The following is an 18,899-nucleotide window of genomic DNA, read 5'->3' on the forward strand; positions in this document are numbered from 1 at the left end:
CCTCCAGCCTCAGCTGTGAGTCATCCAAGTGAAGTCCCAGACGTCACAAAACAGAGAGCAGCTGTCCCCACTCAAACTCCTGACCCACGGAACCATAAGCACAATAAACGGTGCTGTTCTCCACCACTAAGTTTTGAAGTAGTTGGTTAAGCAGCAAAACATAACCAGAACCACAGAACAGACAGGTATGTCCCCACCCCTTTATCTCCTGATGTTCAGATGTTTCCAGGGCAGCCCTCAAATCACCCCGGATACAGAGCCAAGCGCCTCCCCACCCGATGCATTCCCTACCAAGTGCTCGTGCAGCCTCCCTCCATTACAGGCAAAGCTCTGCGCAGACTCGCCACTGGGGTGAAAGTGGGGGTCAAGGCCGAAGTCCTGGGGACATCCTCCCACCGCAGCCACCCATGCCGCCTGCCCCATCTAAACAAAACACAACACACACCTGGGAAAGACGCCCCCTTGCTCACCTCCCACAAACCCCAACAATTCTAGGACTGGAAGGGAGCAAATATTTGACTCCCCTTGGGGAAAGTTTGAGAGTGTACATTGAAATGTTTTTCCAAGCAGATAAGAATACGCATGATTCTTGTAATAAGAAAAGCATTAAAAGATGTGTTTAAATGGATCAGAAGGTTCAAATTAGCAGATATTTTTCTGTTTTTAATTCTCCAAACAAGAAAGGGGAGGTGCAGAAGTGAGGGAGTGTCCCAGCCTCTATTCCCACTAAAGGAATCAGGTGCCAAAAGGCCAGGCAGCAATGATACATCAAAGAGCAGCAAGCCATCCCTGAAAGGGGACCCCCGGCTACTCCCTGAGCTGAAGGAGCCCAAGCCCAAACCCTGAATCCTGCCCAGCCGCCCAGGCCTGTGTCTGTCCTAAGTGGTTACACAGGACGAAAACTCTCCTAGATAAAAAGGCTGGGCGGGGTGCCGAGCAGCCCCAGCGGCGGACCTCCCTGAAACACCAGCCCCGCTCCAGGCCCTGCCCAGGCCAGCGCCCCGGCCGAGCAGGGCACGGCAGTCCTTTCTGCTCCCAGCCTGCAGCCCCTTCAGCCCCAGCTGCGAGTCCCCAACTTCAGCTACAATCACGTTTCCAGGCCTCACACCTCCCCACAGGCTGACCTCATAAAATCACACCAACATGCCGATGGGAAACCTTTTTGTCCCAAGATGTTCCTTTTTTTAAAAAGTGGTTAAAAATGCAAGAAACTGTGGGCTTTGTAGATGCCATCTGGCTCTTTAAAGAATCTACGTGCAAAAATGTCACTATTAAGTGAGAAGGGCAACTTAGAAAATACAAGTAGGAGAATCCATTTTTGCTTTTTAAAACTATACACGTTTAAAACTACACGCATGTATATTTATTCATAGAAGCAAGTCTATGAGGTAAGAGCTTTCTATAATGCTGTGTTATTTTAATTTCTGCAACTCACAGGAAGAAAGTTTGAAATATGACACTTTTTAGCGTCCTCTGTGAGGATGCTGGTGTGGTGCTGTCTAGTTCAGGCAGGGCTGGATCATGGTATCACGGCTTGCAAAGGATAGGGTGACCTATTAAAATCCCCCAAACCGGTAAGTTAGAAAAGCCTGAAACCCAAAACCACTTAACTATGATCTCAAGGAAATCTACTGCTGTTTTAAAAGCCTGGACAAGCGAACTCTCTTCCACAGGGACCCTCTGCAGGTGGACAGGACAAACGGCTGTTTAGACCCGAGCTACACAAAGTGTGTCCCGGAGCAGCCGCACCTGGGAACTTAATGGAAATGCAGATTCTCAGGCCCCGCCCCGGGCTCCCCAGTCAGAAACTCCAGGGTGGGGCCCAGCCACCTGGGTTTTAACAAGTGCTCCAGGTGACACCAATTCGCCCACAATCTGACAACCTCTGCAGGAGACAGCCTACTTTTGTTCCTCTCCCAAGCGCAAATCCTCCTACACCTGCCACCTTTTGTTAAGACAACAGAGTGAGACAATGTCAAAATAAGCCCTCTCCAGACACTCCTGCCGCGGTAGGCACGATTCTAGACGTCCCCTCTTCCTCTTCACTGCCTTCCCTTCCTTCCCAGGCGGCTGCCAGACCATTAGGACTCTTCCTTCAACGTGTCCCCGTCCCTCCCTGTGCCGGCCCCTCCTCCAGGCTCTGGCCACTGCACGACCGGATGACCTCCATCACTGTCCTCCCGTTTCTGCGGCCTCCACGGGGCACTTCTCCCTTCTCACCAGGTGACTTGTCCTGAAAGCTGTTGTTCTTGTCATTTTCCTGCTCAAGATTTCCAAGTTCTCCAAACTATTTTGATGGCCCATTCCAATGATCAAAAAATCTTGAGCACGTGCCCCATATATGTGTATATGTACCACTGCGTTATGTTCATTACAACACTTAACAAAAGCAGAAAATTTAAAACGATGAGGTAAAAAGTATATAGACATTCTGGAATGTCTTTCCAGAAGGCCCCTGTAGAGGGTCCCATGGGCCCACCTCCCCAACCCTAATGCCAGCCCCACAGGATGCCTTCCACCGGCCCACAGCCCCAGCCCCTCCCCCAGTCCACCTGGTTCCACTCCTCCAGCACCTGCAGCAAGCCAGGCAGCATAGTTCTGAGCGCACTCAGCCCTCCCCAGCCCTCCTAACTCACGGGATGCCTTGGAGCTTCTTATATCATCTTTGTGCTTCATGATTATGGAATCACGGTGGTGCTGAGATCAAGCATGCTCAGCACTGGGTTCCCATGAGCTCCACTGGACACACTTAGGAGCAGGGACTCTATATTATATTTGCTCTGCACAATGCAGCCCTGGCATAATCATGGCATCCGACTCTCTGTCCTCCTAAGGGTGTCCAATGCGCCCTCCTCGGCTTCCCCACACACCAGGTGCAGGAGTGCATCAGGCCCTTCCCAAATGCAGGCCAATCCCAGGGCTCTCCCTGCCCATGCTCCTGGGCAGGACACCTGAGGGACCCTTCCTGACACCCCCTAGCCTAATCTCCCACCGTCTCCCCCACTGCAACACCGAACCCCTCTGTCTGAGTGCACTGCACTTGCTCCAACTTCAAACCCTGGCCCAGCTCTTTCCCTTTTCACAAAGGCCCTTCCCCTCCACCTCTCCCAGTGGGCCAGCTCTGTTCTGTCATCTTTCCAAACCCTGTGTGGGCCTTGCCATCCCCTCAGATGCCCTCTCTGATCCTTTCTGGGTACCACTGCAGAGCCTTACACCAGCATCTGTCTCTGCCCCCACACCAAGGTCAGGGGCCCGGTCCTGTTTATCCTGTACATTGCTCTGCAAGGTGAATACTGTAGCAGAGTGAAGATTAAAACAAAATTTCAACACAACCCCAAAAATCCAAGACAGTCTTTAAGGTAAAGCTTTAAAATTCTACCCTTGTGCACTGTTGGTGGGAATGTAAATTGGTGTAGCCACTATGGAAAACAGTATGGAGGATCCTCAAAAAATTAAAAATAGAAATACCACATGATCCAGCAATCCCACTTCTGGGTATTTACCCAAAGCAAATGAAAACACTAACTTGAAAGATATCTGCACTCCCATGTTCACGGCAGCATTATTTATAACAGCCAAGACATGGAAACAACCTAAGTGTCCATCAATGGACAAACGGATAAAGAAGTTGTGGTGTAGATATATACAACGGAATACTACTCAGCCATAAAAAAAAGAAAAGGAGCAAACCCTGCCATTTGTGACAACATGGGTGGACCTTGAGGGCATCATGCTAAGTGAAATAAGTCAGACAGAGAAAGACAAATACTGTATAGTCTCACTTATATACAGAATCTAAAAAAAAACTCATAGAAAAAGAGATCAGATTTGTGGTTACCAGAGGCAAGGCGGGGGTGGGAGGGGGGGATTGGAGTCAAGTGGTCAAAAGGTACAAACTTCCGGTTACAAGATAAATAAGTCCTAGGGATGCAATGTACAGCATGGTGACTACATTAACACTGCTCTGCGATATATATGAAAGTTGTTAAGAGTAAATCCTAAGAATTCTCATCACAAGGAAAACAAATTTCTTTTTCTTTTTCTGCTTTCTCTTTCTGTTGTATCTATATGAGCTGATGGATGCTAACTAAACTTATTGTGGTAATCATTTCATAATATACGTAAGTCAAACCACTATGCTGTATACCTTAAACTTATACAGTGATGTATGTCAATTATATCTCAATAAAACTGGAAAAAAATTCTAAATATTGAGTTACATCCTTAAGGGGCTTCACTCTTATTCAAGAAAGCTGTAAGAACAACACTTTGAAGGAAAAGAATTCTCCCATTGAAGCCCTCAGCCATGCAAAGCCTTCCTTTAATTTAAACGAGGACAAGCTGGGCCGGCCCGGTGGCACAGGGGGTCAAGTGTGCGCGCTCCGCTGCGGCAGCCCGGGGTTCAGAAGTTCGGATCCCCGGTACGCACCAACGCACTGCTTGTCAAACCACACTGTGGCGGCGTCCCATATAAAGTGGAGGAAGATGGGCATGGATGTTAGCCTAGGGCCAGTCTCCCTCAGCAAAAAGAGGAGGATTGGCAGATGTTAGCTCAGGGCTGATCTCCTCACAAAAAATAAATAAATAAATGAGGACAAGCTATGATATACCTACCACTGAGTTCTACGCAACCACTTAGATGAATGAGGTAGATCTCTGCACTGAGAGATTTTCTCCATACATTAAGTAAAAAAGCAAATCACAGAAAACTCAACGGTATAAAACCACTTACATTTTAAAAGCACCTAAAAATATTTTATGAACACAGACTGCAAAGGAAACTATCTAGATGATTCATATAGTACTAAACTGTGAACCAGTAACCCATGGAAAGCAAAACAGGGTTAGCTGGAAGCAGAAAGAGGAAGGAGAAGGGTCTTCCAAACGCTTCCATGTCGTTTGGATGTTAAAATTAATGAATTAAAACTAAGCCTCAAAAAGAAACATAAATATCAATACCGTTTGCACCTTACTATCCGAACTGTAAACTATCCTTAACCACCTAACACCTTAGTTTCCAGATTCTCCAACTCAACTCAGGACTCAGAGACAACAATCTATCGAAAGAAAGCTACTTGTACAATTTCCCTTATGTCATAACAATTACGTGACTACTTCCTACAGCTGAAATGAAGATACATTCTATCTGCAAATCTTCACGTGAGAAAGTTACTCCTGCCTCTCTGCAGCAGGACACCAATAAATTTGTAAACATGTTCCACTCAAACATATTCTCAAGGATGTAGTGCACAGTATTACTATTTAATAAGTAAACTTTCAAAAACCCCTTAATCTGAAATACTAGACAATAGCATCAATTTGCAGAAGGGGGTAGAAAGACAGAAAGAAAACTGTTAGACCACTCCTGATCTCCAGAAAGCAAACATGCACTTGGCTTCTTCAAATCACTAGACACCAAGACGAATGACAACAAGTGGACTCTCCTTTCTCCCCTCCGCTCCTCCCCTCCAACTTCACAAATACCAATAGATGTCCGGCGTGATACAGTTGAAAAAGCAGCCACATTATTTCTTTTGCTTTTTTTCCACTTAGATGGAGGCTCAACCTAAGGAAATGTGGCAATATTCTTCTCTCGAACAACAGCAAATCAAATAGACTTCCCCGAGACTATCAAACGAATGTATCTCCTTAGTTTTCTAATGGAAAGAAGCAACAGATTCATTAAAGAAAAGGAGAGCAACACAGGGGGGAATCTTTCCTAGCCCATCCCAGCACCAGCCAGGAGGGCCGCCTGGGGAGAGGGATTAAAGGAGCCCAAACCGCCTTTTCACGGGTGCACACTGAAACTGACCCTGCGCCCTTCCCCTCGGACCAGCCACTTCTCAGTGAAAGCACAAGTCAGGAGAAGGCAGCACATTTCCAGCCTCTCGCAAAGAGCAGGCCACTCAATACACATCTGCTGCCAAGTCGATGATGAATCTGCTGAAAACTGCTGACAGCAACAGCTCTGCTGCAAACACTTCCTTTTCAACCAGCTTTGAATGAACACCACTGATAATAACGGTTGATGAATCTATTTTTAGAATGCCTAAGGCAAAGAAAGCTAGCGAAAAAAAACAAGGTTTAAAGAAAACTAGCTAGGAAGAAAAAGTAAATTCAGACTCCTCACCACAACTTCCAGTGGAGGGAGGAGCTATCCTGTAACCAAACTCAGAATGTGAAGATAGGACGCTACATGTCAAGTTATACTAACTTCTTTTAGAAAGGAGAACGTTATGACTAAGAACGAGATGGGAAAAAACATGTACATATAAGGATTAGTGCAAAAGGCAGAGGAAAAATTTTTCAAAAATGGAACATAGCTTTGGGGTTAATTTTGTGGCTTGCTGTTGAAAAGTTGTTTTGTTAATAACATATGTGCTATTGGATCTTTATTTAGAATGCTAAAGAGAAACTTGATAGAAATAAACTTCACAGAAAATGTACAAAACCTACATGAAAGAAATTATAAAACTTTAGTGAGGGCCAAAAAGAAAGATCCCACTAAATGAAGAGACATCACTGTTTCCGTATGGTGAGACATTTTAATACGCTAAAATTATCAGGATTGTGATTTTATCTTCTTTGCACTTCATTCTCTAGTTTTTCCACATTGAGCACATTATTTTCCTATTTCCAAATTATTTTGTAATTTTTAAATGGGAGCTTTAAAAATCTTAACGGTGGTTTTAAGCCAGCCCTTTCACCTTGTGTTTAAAGGTGTGGAGACAGAAAGAAGGAGCAGGACGACCTAGGACGGCCGCTGGCATGGAAGGTGCGCACACCTAGACTGAGGGACGCCGCCCACCAGCATGCCACAGCCAACGTGCAGGCCAGGCGTGCCACACTCCAAGTGACCAGGGCCACTGGGTGCTCTGGGCTGATTTCCCAGCAGTGGCGCGGTCATCCACAGAGACAGAACCCTGGGGAACAGCTGTGTCTGTAAGTCACCCTAACACATTGCGAAGATGCCAGCCTTCTACCCACAGCGTTTATCAGGGATGGCAGAGTCCAGGAGAGTGTGAGGAAAGGGGGTGTGGGGGAGATTGGGAGTGAGGGGGGCAATGGGAGGGGGTATGTGCGAGGGGAAAATCGGGTAGCAGGTGAGGGGGTGGGTGGAGAGTGGGGTGTGTGTATGAGGAAGGGGCGAGAGCGAGGGAGGCAGAGAGGGGAGAAGACGGGCGTGGGAGAAGGTAAGGGAGAAGGCGGTGGGGGCAGGTGGAGGGTGGGGTGTTCCTGCAAGGAGGGGTGAGAGCCAAGGGGAGAGATGGGGAGGGGGAAGTGAGTGGAGAGGGTTGCAGGTGAGGTGGGTGTGTGAGGAGGAGGAGGTGAGAGTGTGGGAGGGGAAGGGTGAGAGTGGGTAGGCAGGTGCCTTGGCAGGCCTCTAGGGAGCACTGGCAGTCAGAGGCGAGGGGTGGGGGCATGGCAGGGTGGGACCAGCAGGGCAAGTGCGTGTGGCAGGTGCAGGTGAGAGACACTCCCACCTGGAAGGACTGCGGGCCCTGCAGACTCAGCACCCTGGCCTAGACAAGACACTACTGCTGGGCCAGAGGCACGGGCATTCCAAACAACCACGTTGGGGAACCTGGGCTGTGGGGGTTTCAATGCAGACAAGTTGACAACCTGGGCCCTCTGCCCAGACAAACTGTCTCCCCATTAGCCACACTGGAGTTGTAAAGAAAGGGGAGAGAGCCCCACTGCAGGGCCAAACAGGAGCACCAGAAGCAGCTTGACTACCCACCAAGAAGACAAGCGCAAAGCCCCGGTACCTCCTGCCCCCTCCACCTTGTAGCTCCCAACCAGGGCCGCCTCAAAGTGTAACATTCCTTTCAGGACACATTTCACTAAAAGCCTACACCCAAGCTAAGAAAGGGGGTAGGCGCAGCCTTGGGGTTCCTTCAGGTCCCTCTGCACCACCACGGAATACCACTGTAGCCAGACTAAGAGCTGGGCAGGTCACATACCACTCTGTTCCTCAGTTTCCCCATCTATAAAATGGGAGAGCGCATCACCCCCCTCACGCTTCCCTGCAAGACAGTAGGATGATGAAAGCAGGTCACTCCGCCCACTGCATTCCAGCCCCAGCATGGCAGGGCAGAGGGAGGGGCAGGGCAAGCTGAAGCCTAAGGAGGACCCAGAGAGCCTGGTGGGGGGAGAGGGGTGGGGGAGAGGCTTTCACTGCACTAAGAACCCAGGACAGAAAGTTTGCCTTGTAAATAATTAAGATGCACTGGGAGTAAGAGGAGCAGGACATTCAGAATTAAATTCGTTTTAACAGAAGAATGTTAAAGAAACTAAGAGGATGAAAAGAACTAAGATCCTGACTTGGCTACATACAAGTTTTGCTGCGAACCACCGTTGATGAGGACCCCGTATCATTCACAGCTAATGACCATTTCCACAAGAACTGTCATGGGCCCCGTGAAGAGAGTCAGATTAACAGGAGTCTCTCACTTGATTACAACTGAGCCATCCCACACCTTCAGTCTCCTGCTGCTGATACAACGCACTGCAACGCACTGCCTGCTCGCATCTTTAAAAACAAATAAATAAACGGAAGCCAAGTCACCTACATTACGTATGGCAACTGAATTCCAACTTAGAACCAGCATGTTTTGTTTTCAATTTCTGAAAATACCATAAAAAGTTCAAAGACACTAAGAATAAAACTCCAAAATCTCACCACCTTAACAAAGTTGTGTTCATTTTCTAGGACATTCAGACTCCTGAAAATGACTACTACGAAGGGGTTCAAGTGTTCCCTGTTGTCACTTTACTTCACGTATTTATTTTGGTTACAGCAATAAAAAGCTTAACCAAAAAGTAAAAGAAAATGGTGGATTAACTTGAAATTCACTCCTGCCCTTCGAAATGAGAGACAAGGAAACCCCTGGCCCACCCTCGGAGAAGCACCCACTTGCCTGTTGTCACTGCCCTTCCCGCCTGAGGACAGTCCCTCCATCACACGTTACTTTGTAACACTCACACCTGGATATACCATTTTCTTCCCAGCTGGCTCATCAACTAAAGCTATCATTTCTTTAAAGACATTCTTTGAATTCCTCACAGTTTTTTTTTTTTTTTTACTGAGGAAGACTGGCCCTGAGCTAACATCTATTGCCGATCTTCCTCCTTTTTGTGCTTGAGGAAGATCAGCCATGAGCTAACATCTGTGTCAATCTTCCTCTATTTTGTACACAGGTCGCTGCCACAGCCTGGCTGATGAGTGGTGCAGGTCCACACCCGGGATCCAAACCCCCGAACCCAGGCTGCCAAAGTGGAGCATGCAAACTTTAACCACTACGCCACTGGGCTGGCCCCCCTCATGGTATTTTTTAAAAAGGATTATCTACAAGGTATAAGAGAACACAGTATTTCCACTCTGTAAATGGAAAAAATTGAAACAGCAAGGGAAACAACTTGCCCCAAGTTATAGGATGAGCTGAACGAGGGCAAGTGAAACCACCCTTTCCAGAAGACAGCTGACCCTGAACCACCCCTCCCCTCATTTATCCTTCAGGAACTCTGAACACAAAGCAAGAAAAAACTGGAAACAGGCATTAACGTGCGTTCAGTACACACGGAGGTCTGGCAGCCGGCCTTGCCTATCAGACATCTCTTCAAGAAAGCTCTTCAACTTCACGACAGACGCGCTCTTCCTCTCTTGGCCTACGCGGCGGTACCACACGCCAGCATTCAAATTCGCCAGCATATCTACAAAACGTAAGGAGATGCACACAGCGGAGTGCAATATTCAGGCTAGACAGGCCACCCCAAAATGCAAAACTGATTTTATTTGGCCCCACCCTAATGTCTGAATATTTAGGGCATGTTCGTCAAAATCTCTACCTTCTCACGCTGCATGAATTCTCATCAAACGTTTACTCATCTCACTGAACAAAGTCACTGTCAGGTCAGACTTCAAGTTCTGCCGTTATGGACCCAAAGGACTTCTGCTCCTTGCGCCCTGTCACCTCCATGCCTAAGGTCACAGCGTGCCTCTGCCTTCAACTTCATTCTTCATCCTCTAAGCAGCAGCCCCGGGCCCTGAGGGCATCCGCATTCCTTCACAGCCCCCGGGCTCCTGTATCTCACTGAATGCCTTGACCAGTTTCTTGTGGGGAAACAGGAAAACTGTTGAAAACAAAGGTTCCCAGTTCCTATAATCTGTTTCTATCCTCAGAACACTTCTGACACCAAATGTGTGGGTTTTTTCCACACCAACAACCAATTCTCCAGCTCTCTGGACACCAACTAGGCGTCCAACAATTCAATTCTGACACTAACGATGTGGCGTTAGCATGAGACCCCACAGGTTAAGGGCAGGGCCCCACAAGACTGCTTCCCACCTCAGACGCAGATCTCAAGTCCCAGAGGCCACCCATATTCTGACAAGTTGGCTCTAAATCAGGGGTTCCCACGACCCCCTCCTTGGGTTCAATAATTTGCTAGAATGGCTCAAAACTCAGGAAAGCAGTTCACTTACACTTACTGGTTGATCACAAAGGACACAATTCTGGAACAGAGAAATGGAACAGACGCATAGGGCGACAGGCATGGGGGAGGAATTGGAGCCTCCAAGCCTCGCAGGGTACACCACCCTTCTAGCACCTCCTCGTGTTCACCGACTGGGAAGCTCAAATCTCACTGTTCAGGAGTTTTTATATAGCTCAGTCTCCAGCTCCCCCCTCAATCCTCTTCCTGGAGTTGGTGGGAGGGGCTGAAGTGCCAGCTCTCTAAGCACATGGTTGGTCTTTCTAGTGACCAGCCCCATCCTGAGCTATCTAGGGGCCCCACCCTAAGTCACTGCACTGGCATAAACTCAGGCGCCCTCAAAAGGGGCCCAGTATGAATAATGAAAGACTCCTATCACTCAGAAAATCCCAGGGGTCTTATGAGCTCTGTGCCAGGAACAGAGACCAAGACCAGATATTATTTTTCCCCTATACCACATCAGGCATGAGAAAACACTTGCAGTTTACTTCATAAAGCACCGTTAACATCCCCAATATATAAAGAGTTCTTAAAAATGGGGGAAAAGACAACCAAAAACTCAATAGAAAAATGGGCAAAAACATGAACAGTTCTCAAGAAAAGATATATTAATAGCCCTTAAACACTGGAAAAGATGGTTAATGACACTCATAATACGAGAAATGCAAATTAAAACAAGGAGATACCACTTTTCAGATCGGTGAAAATGCAAACATCTGTCCACACACTCTTGGGGAGCTGCGAGGAAACAGCCGCCCCTCCATCGCCGGTGGGAGCACATGTGCAAGTTCATCCCCACAGCAGTGTTTGTAACAGCAAAGTATCCGCCATAACCGAAATGCCTTCCACAGGAGACGGTCAAACAAACTGAGTGCACACACACAGGAGTACCATGCAGCTGGGAAACAGAACAAAGGTGATCCCCACACAATGCTGTGGAGCGCTTTCCAGGAAATACTGAGCAGGAAAAAAAGGAGGCAAAACAGTCTATATAATACGTTACCTTTTGGGTAAAAATGAATAGTTGTGCATGTATACACACAGACTAATGCCTATATTTGCAAAAAGACACGCAGGAATGATAAAACATACTGATAAAAATGGGAACATGGTGGAGAGCTAGAAACTGCAACAAGAGACGTTTGACTTTTGAACCATGTAAATGGTTTACATATTTTAACCATCAGAAAGAAAAGAGCAAACTCTAAAATTGAACACAAAAAGAAAAACATGAACCTAACTTGTATGAGGCATAGAAAAAAATTATTTCAAGTAGCTTTGGAACACAATACTCTAATTGCTCCTTAGGGGGATATATTCTAACGACCAAAAGAACTACAAAGAAATTCTGAATATTCTTAAGTTTGTTGTTGGTAGTGGCAGTGATGTAGCAATTCTGAAACTGTTTGTACGGTAGCAGTATAGAGTAAAGGGGTTTTTACTGATGTTAGAAACAAGATTTTCATTGTGGGAAAAATGGGAATAGCAATATGGAATGGGGGAAAGTATGGAAGAAACCTGTTAAGATTAATTGGGGGTATCGGTTGGCATAAACTCATGATTGGAAAAAAACATGTACATTTCCAGGCTCTGTCCACTGAAAGAGGGGGAAGCAATGACACCTCAGTAGCAATGGGCACAGCTAGTGCTCAGACCCGGATTTCTAAACAACGTTCTCCACTGAAAGCAAGCAGGGCTCCTTGGAGAAACGCTGATTCCAGGTTTGGGGCAGGGAAGAACAAGACAAGCCTGGAGCAGCTGGAGATCAAGGAAGTACTCAAAGACTAAAAGAATCTGTGAGTCCACAGCGATTTAAAAAAAGGCAGGGGGGTGTAAATTGATTGGTGGTCCCCCCAAAATATGTCCACATCCTAATTCCTAGAACCTGAATACGACCTTACTTGGAAAAAGGGTCTTTGCAGATGTAACTAAGGATCTCGAGACCAAGAGATCATCCAAGATTATCCAGTTGGGCTCTAAATCCAGTGATAAGTGTCCTTATAGGGGACACAGGGGAGATTTGACAGACAGAAGAGGAGGAGGCAATAGGACCACCCAGTCTCCAAGAATCACCCCACACATTGTGTACTGGGAAATGTTCCTCTAAAAGTGCTGTGATGGCCGTCCCTTCCAGGCATCAAACTCATCATCACCGATGGTGGGACACCCCTGATGTAATGCAACTCAACAACCTTTATCACAAAAAAATGTCTGACCGAATTTAATCATAAGGAAATAATCAGATAAATCCAGAATGTGGGACATTTTACAGGACAACAGGCCTGGGCTTTTTCAAAAGGTTAACGTCATGAGAAACGAAAAAAGTTAGAGACATAACAGCGAGACGCAACATGTAAACTCTGACTGGATCCTAGATTTAAAAACAAAAAGCAGAAAAGGCTAGGGGCCGGCCCAGGGGCGCAGTGGTTAAGTGCACACTCTGCTGCAGCAGCTCAGGGTTCGCAGGTTTGGATCCCAGGCGTGCACCAACGCACCACTTGTTAAGCCATGCTGTGGCGGCGTCCCATATAAAGTAGAGGAGGATGGGCACGGATGTTAGCCCAGGGCCAATCTTCCTCAGCAAAGAGAGGAGGATTGGCATCAAGTGTTAGCTCAGGGCTAGTCCTCCTCACAAAAAAAAAAAACACAACAGAAAAGGCTATAAAAGACATTTATGGTACAACTGGGGGAAATTCAAATGTGGACTGCATAGTAAATGATACTATTTATGGTAATTTTTAGAGTATGATAACGATAAGATTATTAGAAGAATGCCTTTACTCTTGAGATATAAAGTATTTAAAGGTTAAGTATTACTATGTCTGCAACTTTCAAATATTTCAACATAAAAAATATATTAAAAACAGAGAAAGAGCAAATGTGGAAAAAAAGAACCAGTGACTGTAGGTGGCGGATTATTTGGGTGTTCACCGAACTATCCTTTCACTAAGAAGAATACAAAATAGGTATGGAAATTCCTAAAACGCCGAGGGTTCAACACAACTTCCAGGTTGTGCTCCCAAGCCCAACGAGGGAGGGACGCAGAGTCGGGGCTCCTGCTGCCCATGTCTGAGGGGCTCCCGGGAACCGCACTCTGGGAATCCTGATGTTCAGGCTCATCTGGAAACACCACCTACGCTATCGTTTGCCTGATTTTCCCTACTTTTCTCCCTGGAGTCTGCTGGCGGCGAGAGGGCGGGCGTCTCACTCGCTATGTCTCCTCCGGGCAGCAGGCCAGCGAACGTTTACTGAGTGACTTTATGAGGCCACTGCCAGTCACGCGGGGCTGAGGAGACTCAGGTCAAAGCTATCCTAACCCAAGTCCCAACTCAGAGAAGCCTGAGTCTGTTATCACACACGCAACGCTGACGTGCATAAAACATGCTTTCATATGCTTCTCAGGCTTTAATTTACTGTCTTCTTTTCAGTGGAATAACAGGGACAGGAAAGAAAGGTACCACACACAAAAAAATTTTCTGTAACTACATATGGTGAAAGATTTATTGTGGTGATCATTTCACAATACATACAAATATGGAATCACTGTTATACACCTGAAACTAGTATCACGTTACCTGTCCATTACATCAATAAAAAAAAGGTACCACAAATAAAATGTCACTACAACAAAATCCATGATACACCAAAAACTAAATAAGTATTACTAGATGTCAGGTTTTCAAGAGCTAAAGGTGAAAAGATAATGGCTCCTAATGTCCACTAAAATGTCAAAAAATAGATTTCTTTTTTGTTCTTGTTGTTTAAGGTATAAACCTAGGTGGACAGGGAAAAGGGAAACAAAATGTTGCTGGAGGTGAAAAGAAGACGGATGAGGGCAGAGGAATTACAAGAACCCGAGGAGGGCACTGGGAAAGTCCAGGTTAAACCTAGGAAGGGTGGAGAATGGTCACGCTGGTGCACTTGGAAATGGAGTGACAAGGCAGCGACGACAGGAGGCCTGACTTTCAAATCTGTCCAAACAGCCGCACGACTGCCAGCTCTGCTCCCTGCCCCGGGCAGAAGACGGGCAGCTCCATCTCCGCGGAGGGGAGGATGGGGGTCTGGGACCGGGGAGCCCCTGGCCAACCAGAACGATGCGCAAGGTACTGCTCAGCCCAGCAGCCCTCTCCCCACTGTGCTCCCAGATGGCGGGCAGCCGGGCTCCCCGCCCAGCAGGGGCCTGGGAGAGCCATGTCACCACAGCCCGGAGGACAGACCTGGTACTGGGGTCGGGCTCCCCGTGAGTGACACGCCGACAGTCCACGGGCAGCGGGGCTCCAGCGCCCACACCGTCACCCAACCACAGAGGACCCCCGAGGGCACGGCAAGCCAAGGAGGAAGGGGGAAGCCACCTGGAGGAGAGACTCTCCTGTGAGAAGAAAACTGAACAAACAGAACTACCATGAGGAAAACACCACCATGAAACGAAGACCATGTTTTTTCAGTTTTGTAAAATTCGGAGAGCAAAAAAGAACTCTTAAAAATGAAAAATGATAGCAAAAATAAAAAATTGTTTTAAAATCACTAGAAAAGTCAGAATAAAAGATGAGGAAGATTCCAAAAAGTAGAGCAAAACTTTAAAATGAAAGAAAATGGAAAATAAAAGGACTAGACCAGGCAATTCTATATCGGCATAACAGTAATTCCAGAAAGAGAAAACAGAGGGGAGGAGATAACCAAAGAATAATTCAAGAATATTCCCAGAACCAAAGAATAAGAGTTTCTTGATTGTACGGGCTCAAAAGTCCCCAGCACACGGGGTACAGAGGTGCCAAGGCCATGCTGGTGGGGTCCTGAACACTGGGGGCACCAGTCAGGGCAGGCTTTGTTAAGCTGTGACAACAAGCAACCAGAAACCCTCAGAGACTTAACACAAAGGTGCCTTCTTCAAGTTTATTCCACTATAAGGGCCTGGGGGGTCTGGGTTGCCACAGGACCTCTGCACATGCTGTTCCTTCTGGAACACATTCCCTCCTATGTCTCCCTATTAACTCCTTTATATCCTTCAATTCTCAGCTCAAGCCTCAACTCTTCCCTTTCCTTTGTAACCGTCTATAACTTAACCCTTATTTGGGTGATTAATCCAATTCATGGCCACCTCACCTTCTAGGCCAGTGGGGTCCCCACACCAAGCCACAGCTTCCCAGGTGGAGCTATTAGAAATGCAAATTGTCAGGCCACACCCCAGACCTACTGATCAGAAACTCGAGATGGGAGGCAGCAATCTGTGTTTTGAAAACCCTCCGGGGGATCCTGAAGCACACTCCAGTTTGAGAACCACTGCCCGCCATTCCATGAGGGCACAGCCCAGGTGTTTTGCACTCCTTGGCATCCCCTGGCACCAAGTATGGTGACAGACAACAACAGGGACTCCGCAGGACTTCCTGATTGAATGAATGGTGAAAAACCTCCCATGGCTCCCTAGATCCCGTACCTTATTAACTCAAAACCCCTCTGGTCTAACTTTAGAAGCCCCCATAACAACACTGAACCTGCTGCAGACCTGGGTTCTAGCCCCCAGCTCCCTGGCCTTTTCTGGGTTCAAAACATGGCTCTCCACAGCTTATCATCTGTGCGAACATCCGTAAATTTTCCTAATTTCTCTCGGCTTTAATTTCCTCACCTCTAATATGGGAATAATCACATTTCCTATTTCCTAGGATTGCTGCGATAATAAAAGGAGACAGCGAGAGAGACTCATGTCTGCACATATATAGTAAGCACTCGGCAAATTTAGGTATTATTATTATTATTGTCATAACAATAATCATGCAATTTTAAGTGGTCTTTCCCCTTGGGCCTCAGCTCTCTTACTCAAGATTGACCACACACACTTCAGAATAGCTCTTCCTCCCGGCAAAGCACTCACATCCAACACCTATCCCGGCCTGAAGTCGTGCCTAGCAACCAGGCGCCCTGCAGGAGCTGCCTCGGCTCCCCCTCCTGGAGCAGCTGGGCTGTACTACACAGGCTGGGTCTTCACCACACTTGTCTTCCTAAAACTCAACTGACGTCACTTTCCCGAGTCCCCTCTCACCTCGGGAATCAGGTCTTGGTAACTCAACTCGTTAGCAGGTGGTTTCCTTCCAGTATGTGTCTGTCTGGTGGCTAGGATTCAAACGGACCTCACACTGGGAGCTACTCCTGGTCCAATTTTGGTACTTGGTAAGATATTAATAGCAGCAATTTTTACAAGGACGGTTTCCGCCTCCAAGAAGACACACGGTCCAGCACCTGCCTGCAAAGCGCCGCTGCTGCCCTGTCTCAGGCAGCCGTGAGGAACGACAGAAGCGAGAACCGCACACCCCGAGCGCCGCCGAGGTCTCCCGCGCTGCGCCGCCGGGCCGGGCCGCCCGGCCAGGAGCGCGGACCCGCCGCGCCCGGGACCCCGCGCCGGCAACACTCGGCTCCCCAGGAGTTAAACGCTGAGTAATTTTCCTGCGGAGCAAACAGTCGGAGCCGGGCTCTGCCAACCGCAACAGCATTTTCATCCTACTTCAGCAGCGCGGCGCGCGGCCCCGTGTCCCCAGGGTGTCCCCGCGCGGCACGCTCCGGCATCGCCGGCCGGACCCTCTCCGGCTCCCGGACGACGTGGACAGCAGTCCCAGCGTCGGGGCGGGGACGCGGGGCAGCGGGCTGGGGCCGCGGCGCGGGGTCGGCCGAGGACGGCGGTCACGGCGCCCGGGCAAGGGCCCCACGCCGGCCGCGGGTCTCCGCGCCGGGGCCTAAGCGGGCGGCGGTCCGCCACCGAGTTGGCCGGCGGCTCCGCCGCGAGAGTGGAAGAGGGAGGGGTCCGCACCCCGGAAGGGGGTGGGAGCGGGAAGCGCAGGTCCCGCCCGGGGCGGGAGGCAGAGCGCGCGGCAGGGCCGCCCCGGGGCCGCACACCGCCCGCCGCCCCCCGGCCCCGCCGCGGCGCGCGGGAATGAATGGGCTGCCCCGCCGGCCGCGGGCGCGCACTCACAGGCGACGTAGGCGAGCAGCGCGATGCCCAGCAGCAGCTTCATCCTCCTGCGGCCGACGGCAGACACGAGGCGCAGCAGCGCCTTGCTCACCATCCCCGGCGGCCGCGCCGGTCCAGGGCCCTGCCGCGCGGGGCCCGCCTGCTGCACAAAGCGCGGCGGCGGCGGCGGCGGCCCCGGAGAGCCCCGCCCCCAGCGCGCGCCCCGCCCCCGCGCGCCGGGTTTCCTGCTGGCGGGGCTACCGCGCACGCGCGACTCCGCCCCCGCCCCGCCCCCTGCCTCGCCACCCAACGTCCCGCCCCTCCGCCTCCTCTCCCCGCAGGCGCAATTGCAGCCGCTCGCACCTCGGTTTTCGAAGAATGTGGCTGGGCGGGGGCGCCGGGGCGGCGGCGCGGCGCGGCGCATGCGCGTCCCGCGTGTTGTGCCCCGAGCGCGGCGGGGCTGTGTACCGGGAAGGTGCCTCCCCAGCCCCGAGGGCGGGGCCGCGGTCGCCGGGTTTCCGAGCCCAGCCCAGCGGGTGGCACGCCGTGGGCGCTCACATACTGCGATGAAAAGAAATATTTATGCTAAATTTGGCCTCGTCTTTGAAGTTCTTTGAACGCCTCCCTCAGAAAGTCGGCTGGTTCTCTGGGCTGTTTTCTTGGCTTTTTCAGTTACAATAGCGGCAGCGAAAAGGATTAATGACTAAACGCTGTTCAAGTCGAAACCGGGTGCATTTTTTTCTCTGCTATGATCGACTGGGATGTCTTTCTTTTAGAAATAAAGAGTTTATTAGTATCATTATAAAAAAGTAATGCCAGTGGTATAAAGGTAGGACGAACTAGGAAAAGGAACGGCTGAAGTCGCACTTTGTCTCTGCCTAGAGAAGAACACTGGACATGTCATCATGTGTGTTTCATGCCAGTCTTTTTGTTGGAATCGTTGTGGAGGTGATTGTGGTAGTGTACTGATTGCATATGTAGTGCCTGAATTTATTTCTTTGATAAGCATTTATTGATGCCTGGTACAGGCGAGGAAGTGTCTCCAAGGATACATAGATACCAGAAGCTCATCAAATCCATGGGAACCCTGGTCCCCATAGAGGAGAAGAGATGGTACACACAGATCTGTGTGATGCCAAGTCAAGAAAGACCCCAGAAAGTGTTGGGGAGCTGCAGGCTAAAATTGCTAATGTTCAGCCACAGCGAGAAATCAGAGCAGTCATCAGTGTCTCTGACAGGCCCTTTTGCTATACTTAACAATCTCATACCTTCCTTTAGCCTTGTTAGAAACCTCCAAGAAAAGTAAACAACTAACAATAAATCAAAACAGTAATATGTTACATCTTTCAAACTACACAGCAGAAATGCTGTGATTCTGTGATTCTAATACAACCTTCCCCCATCCCAGGTCTCCCCATTAACGCCTGGAGAATCTTTATTGGGAAGGAAACATGCTGAGCAGTTT

The 18,899-nt window shown here is 48.9% G+C and overlaps 1 protein-coding gene across 4 annotated transcripts in view; it reads right to left on the minus strand.

The window, feature by feature from the left end:
- Positions 1 to 17,603, minus strand: part of UXS1 (UDP-glucuronate decarboxylase 1) — a 97,420-nt gene extending 79,817 nt beyond the window's left edge. For 2 of the 4 annotated variants that reach the window (XM_087426319.1, XM_087426318.1), the window contains exon 1: positions 17,456 to 17,603. In XM_087426319.1, the coding sequence (XP_087282445.1) occupies positions 17,456 to 17,549 (94 nt within the window). In that variant the 5' untranslated portion in view covers positions 17,550 to 17,603. Of the gene's footprint in view, positions 1 to 16,531; positions 16,805 to 17,455 lie in introns of those variants that run through there. The other 2 variants (XM_087426321.1, XM_087426320.1) reach the window with 1 other exon arrangement.
- Positions 17,604 to 18,899: the final 1,296 nt, after the last annotated feature.

Source organism: Ceratotherium simum, chromosome 40, assembly GCF_057802395.1.
Source record: "Ceratotherium simum simum isolate JZ-2026a chromosome 40, ASM5780239v1, whole genome shotgun sequence".
NCBI lineage: Eukaryota > Metazoa > Chordata > Mammalia > Perissodactyla > Rhinocerotidae > Ceratotherium > Ceratotherium simum.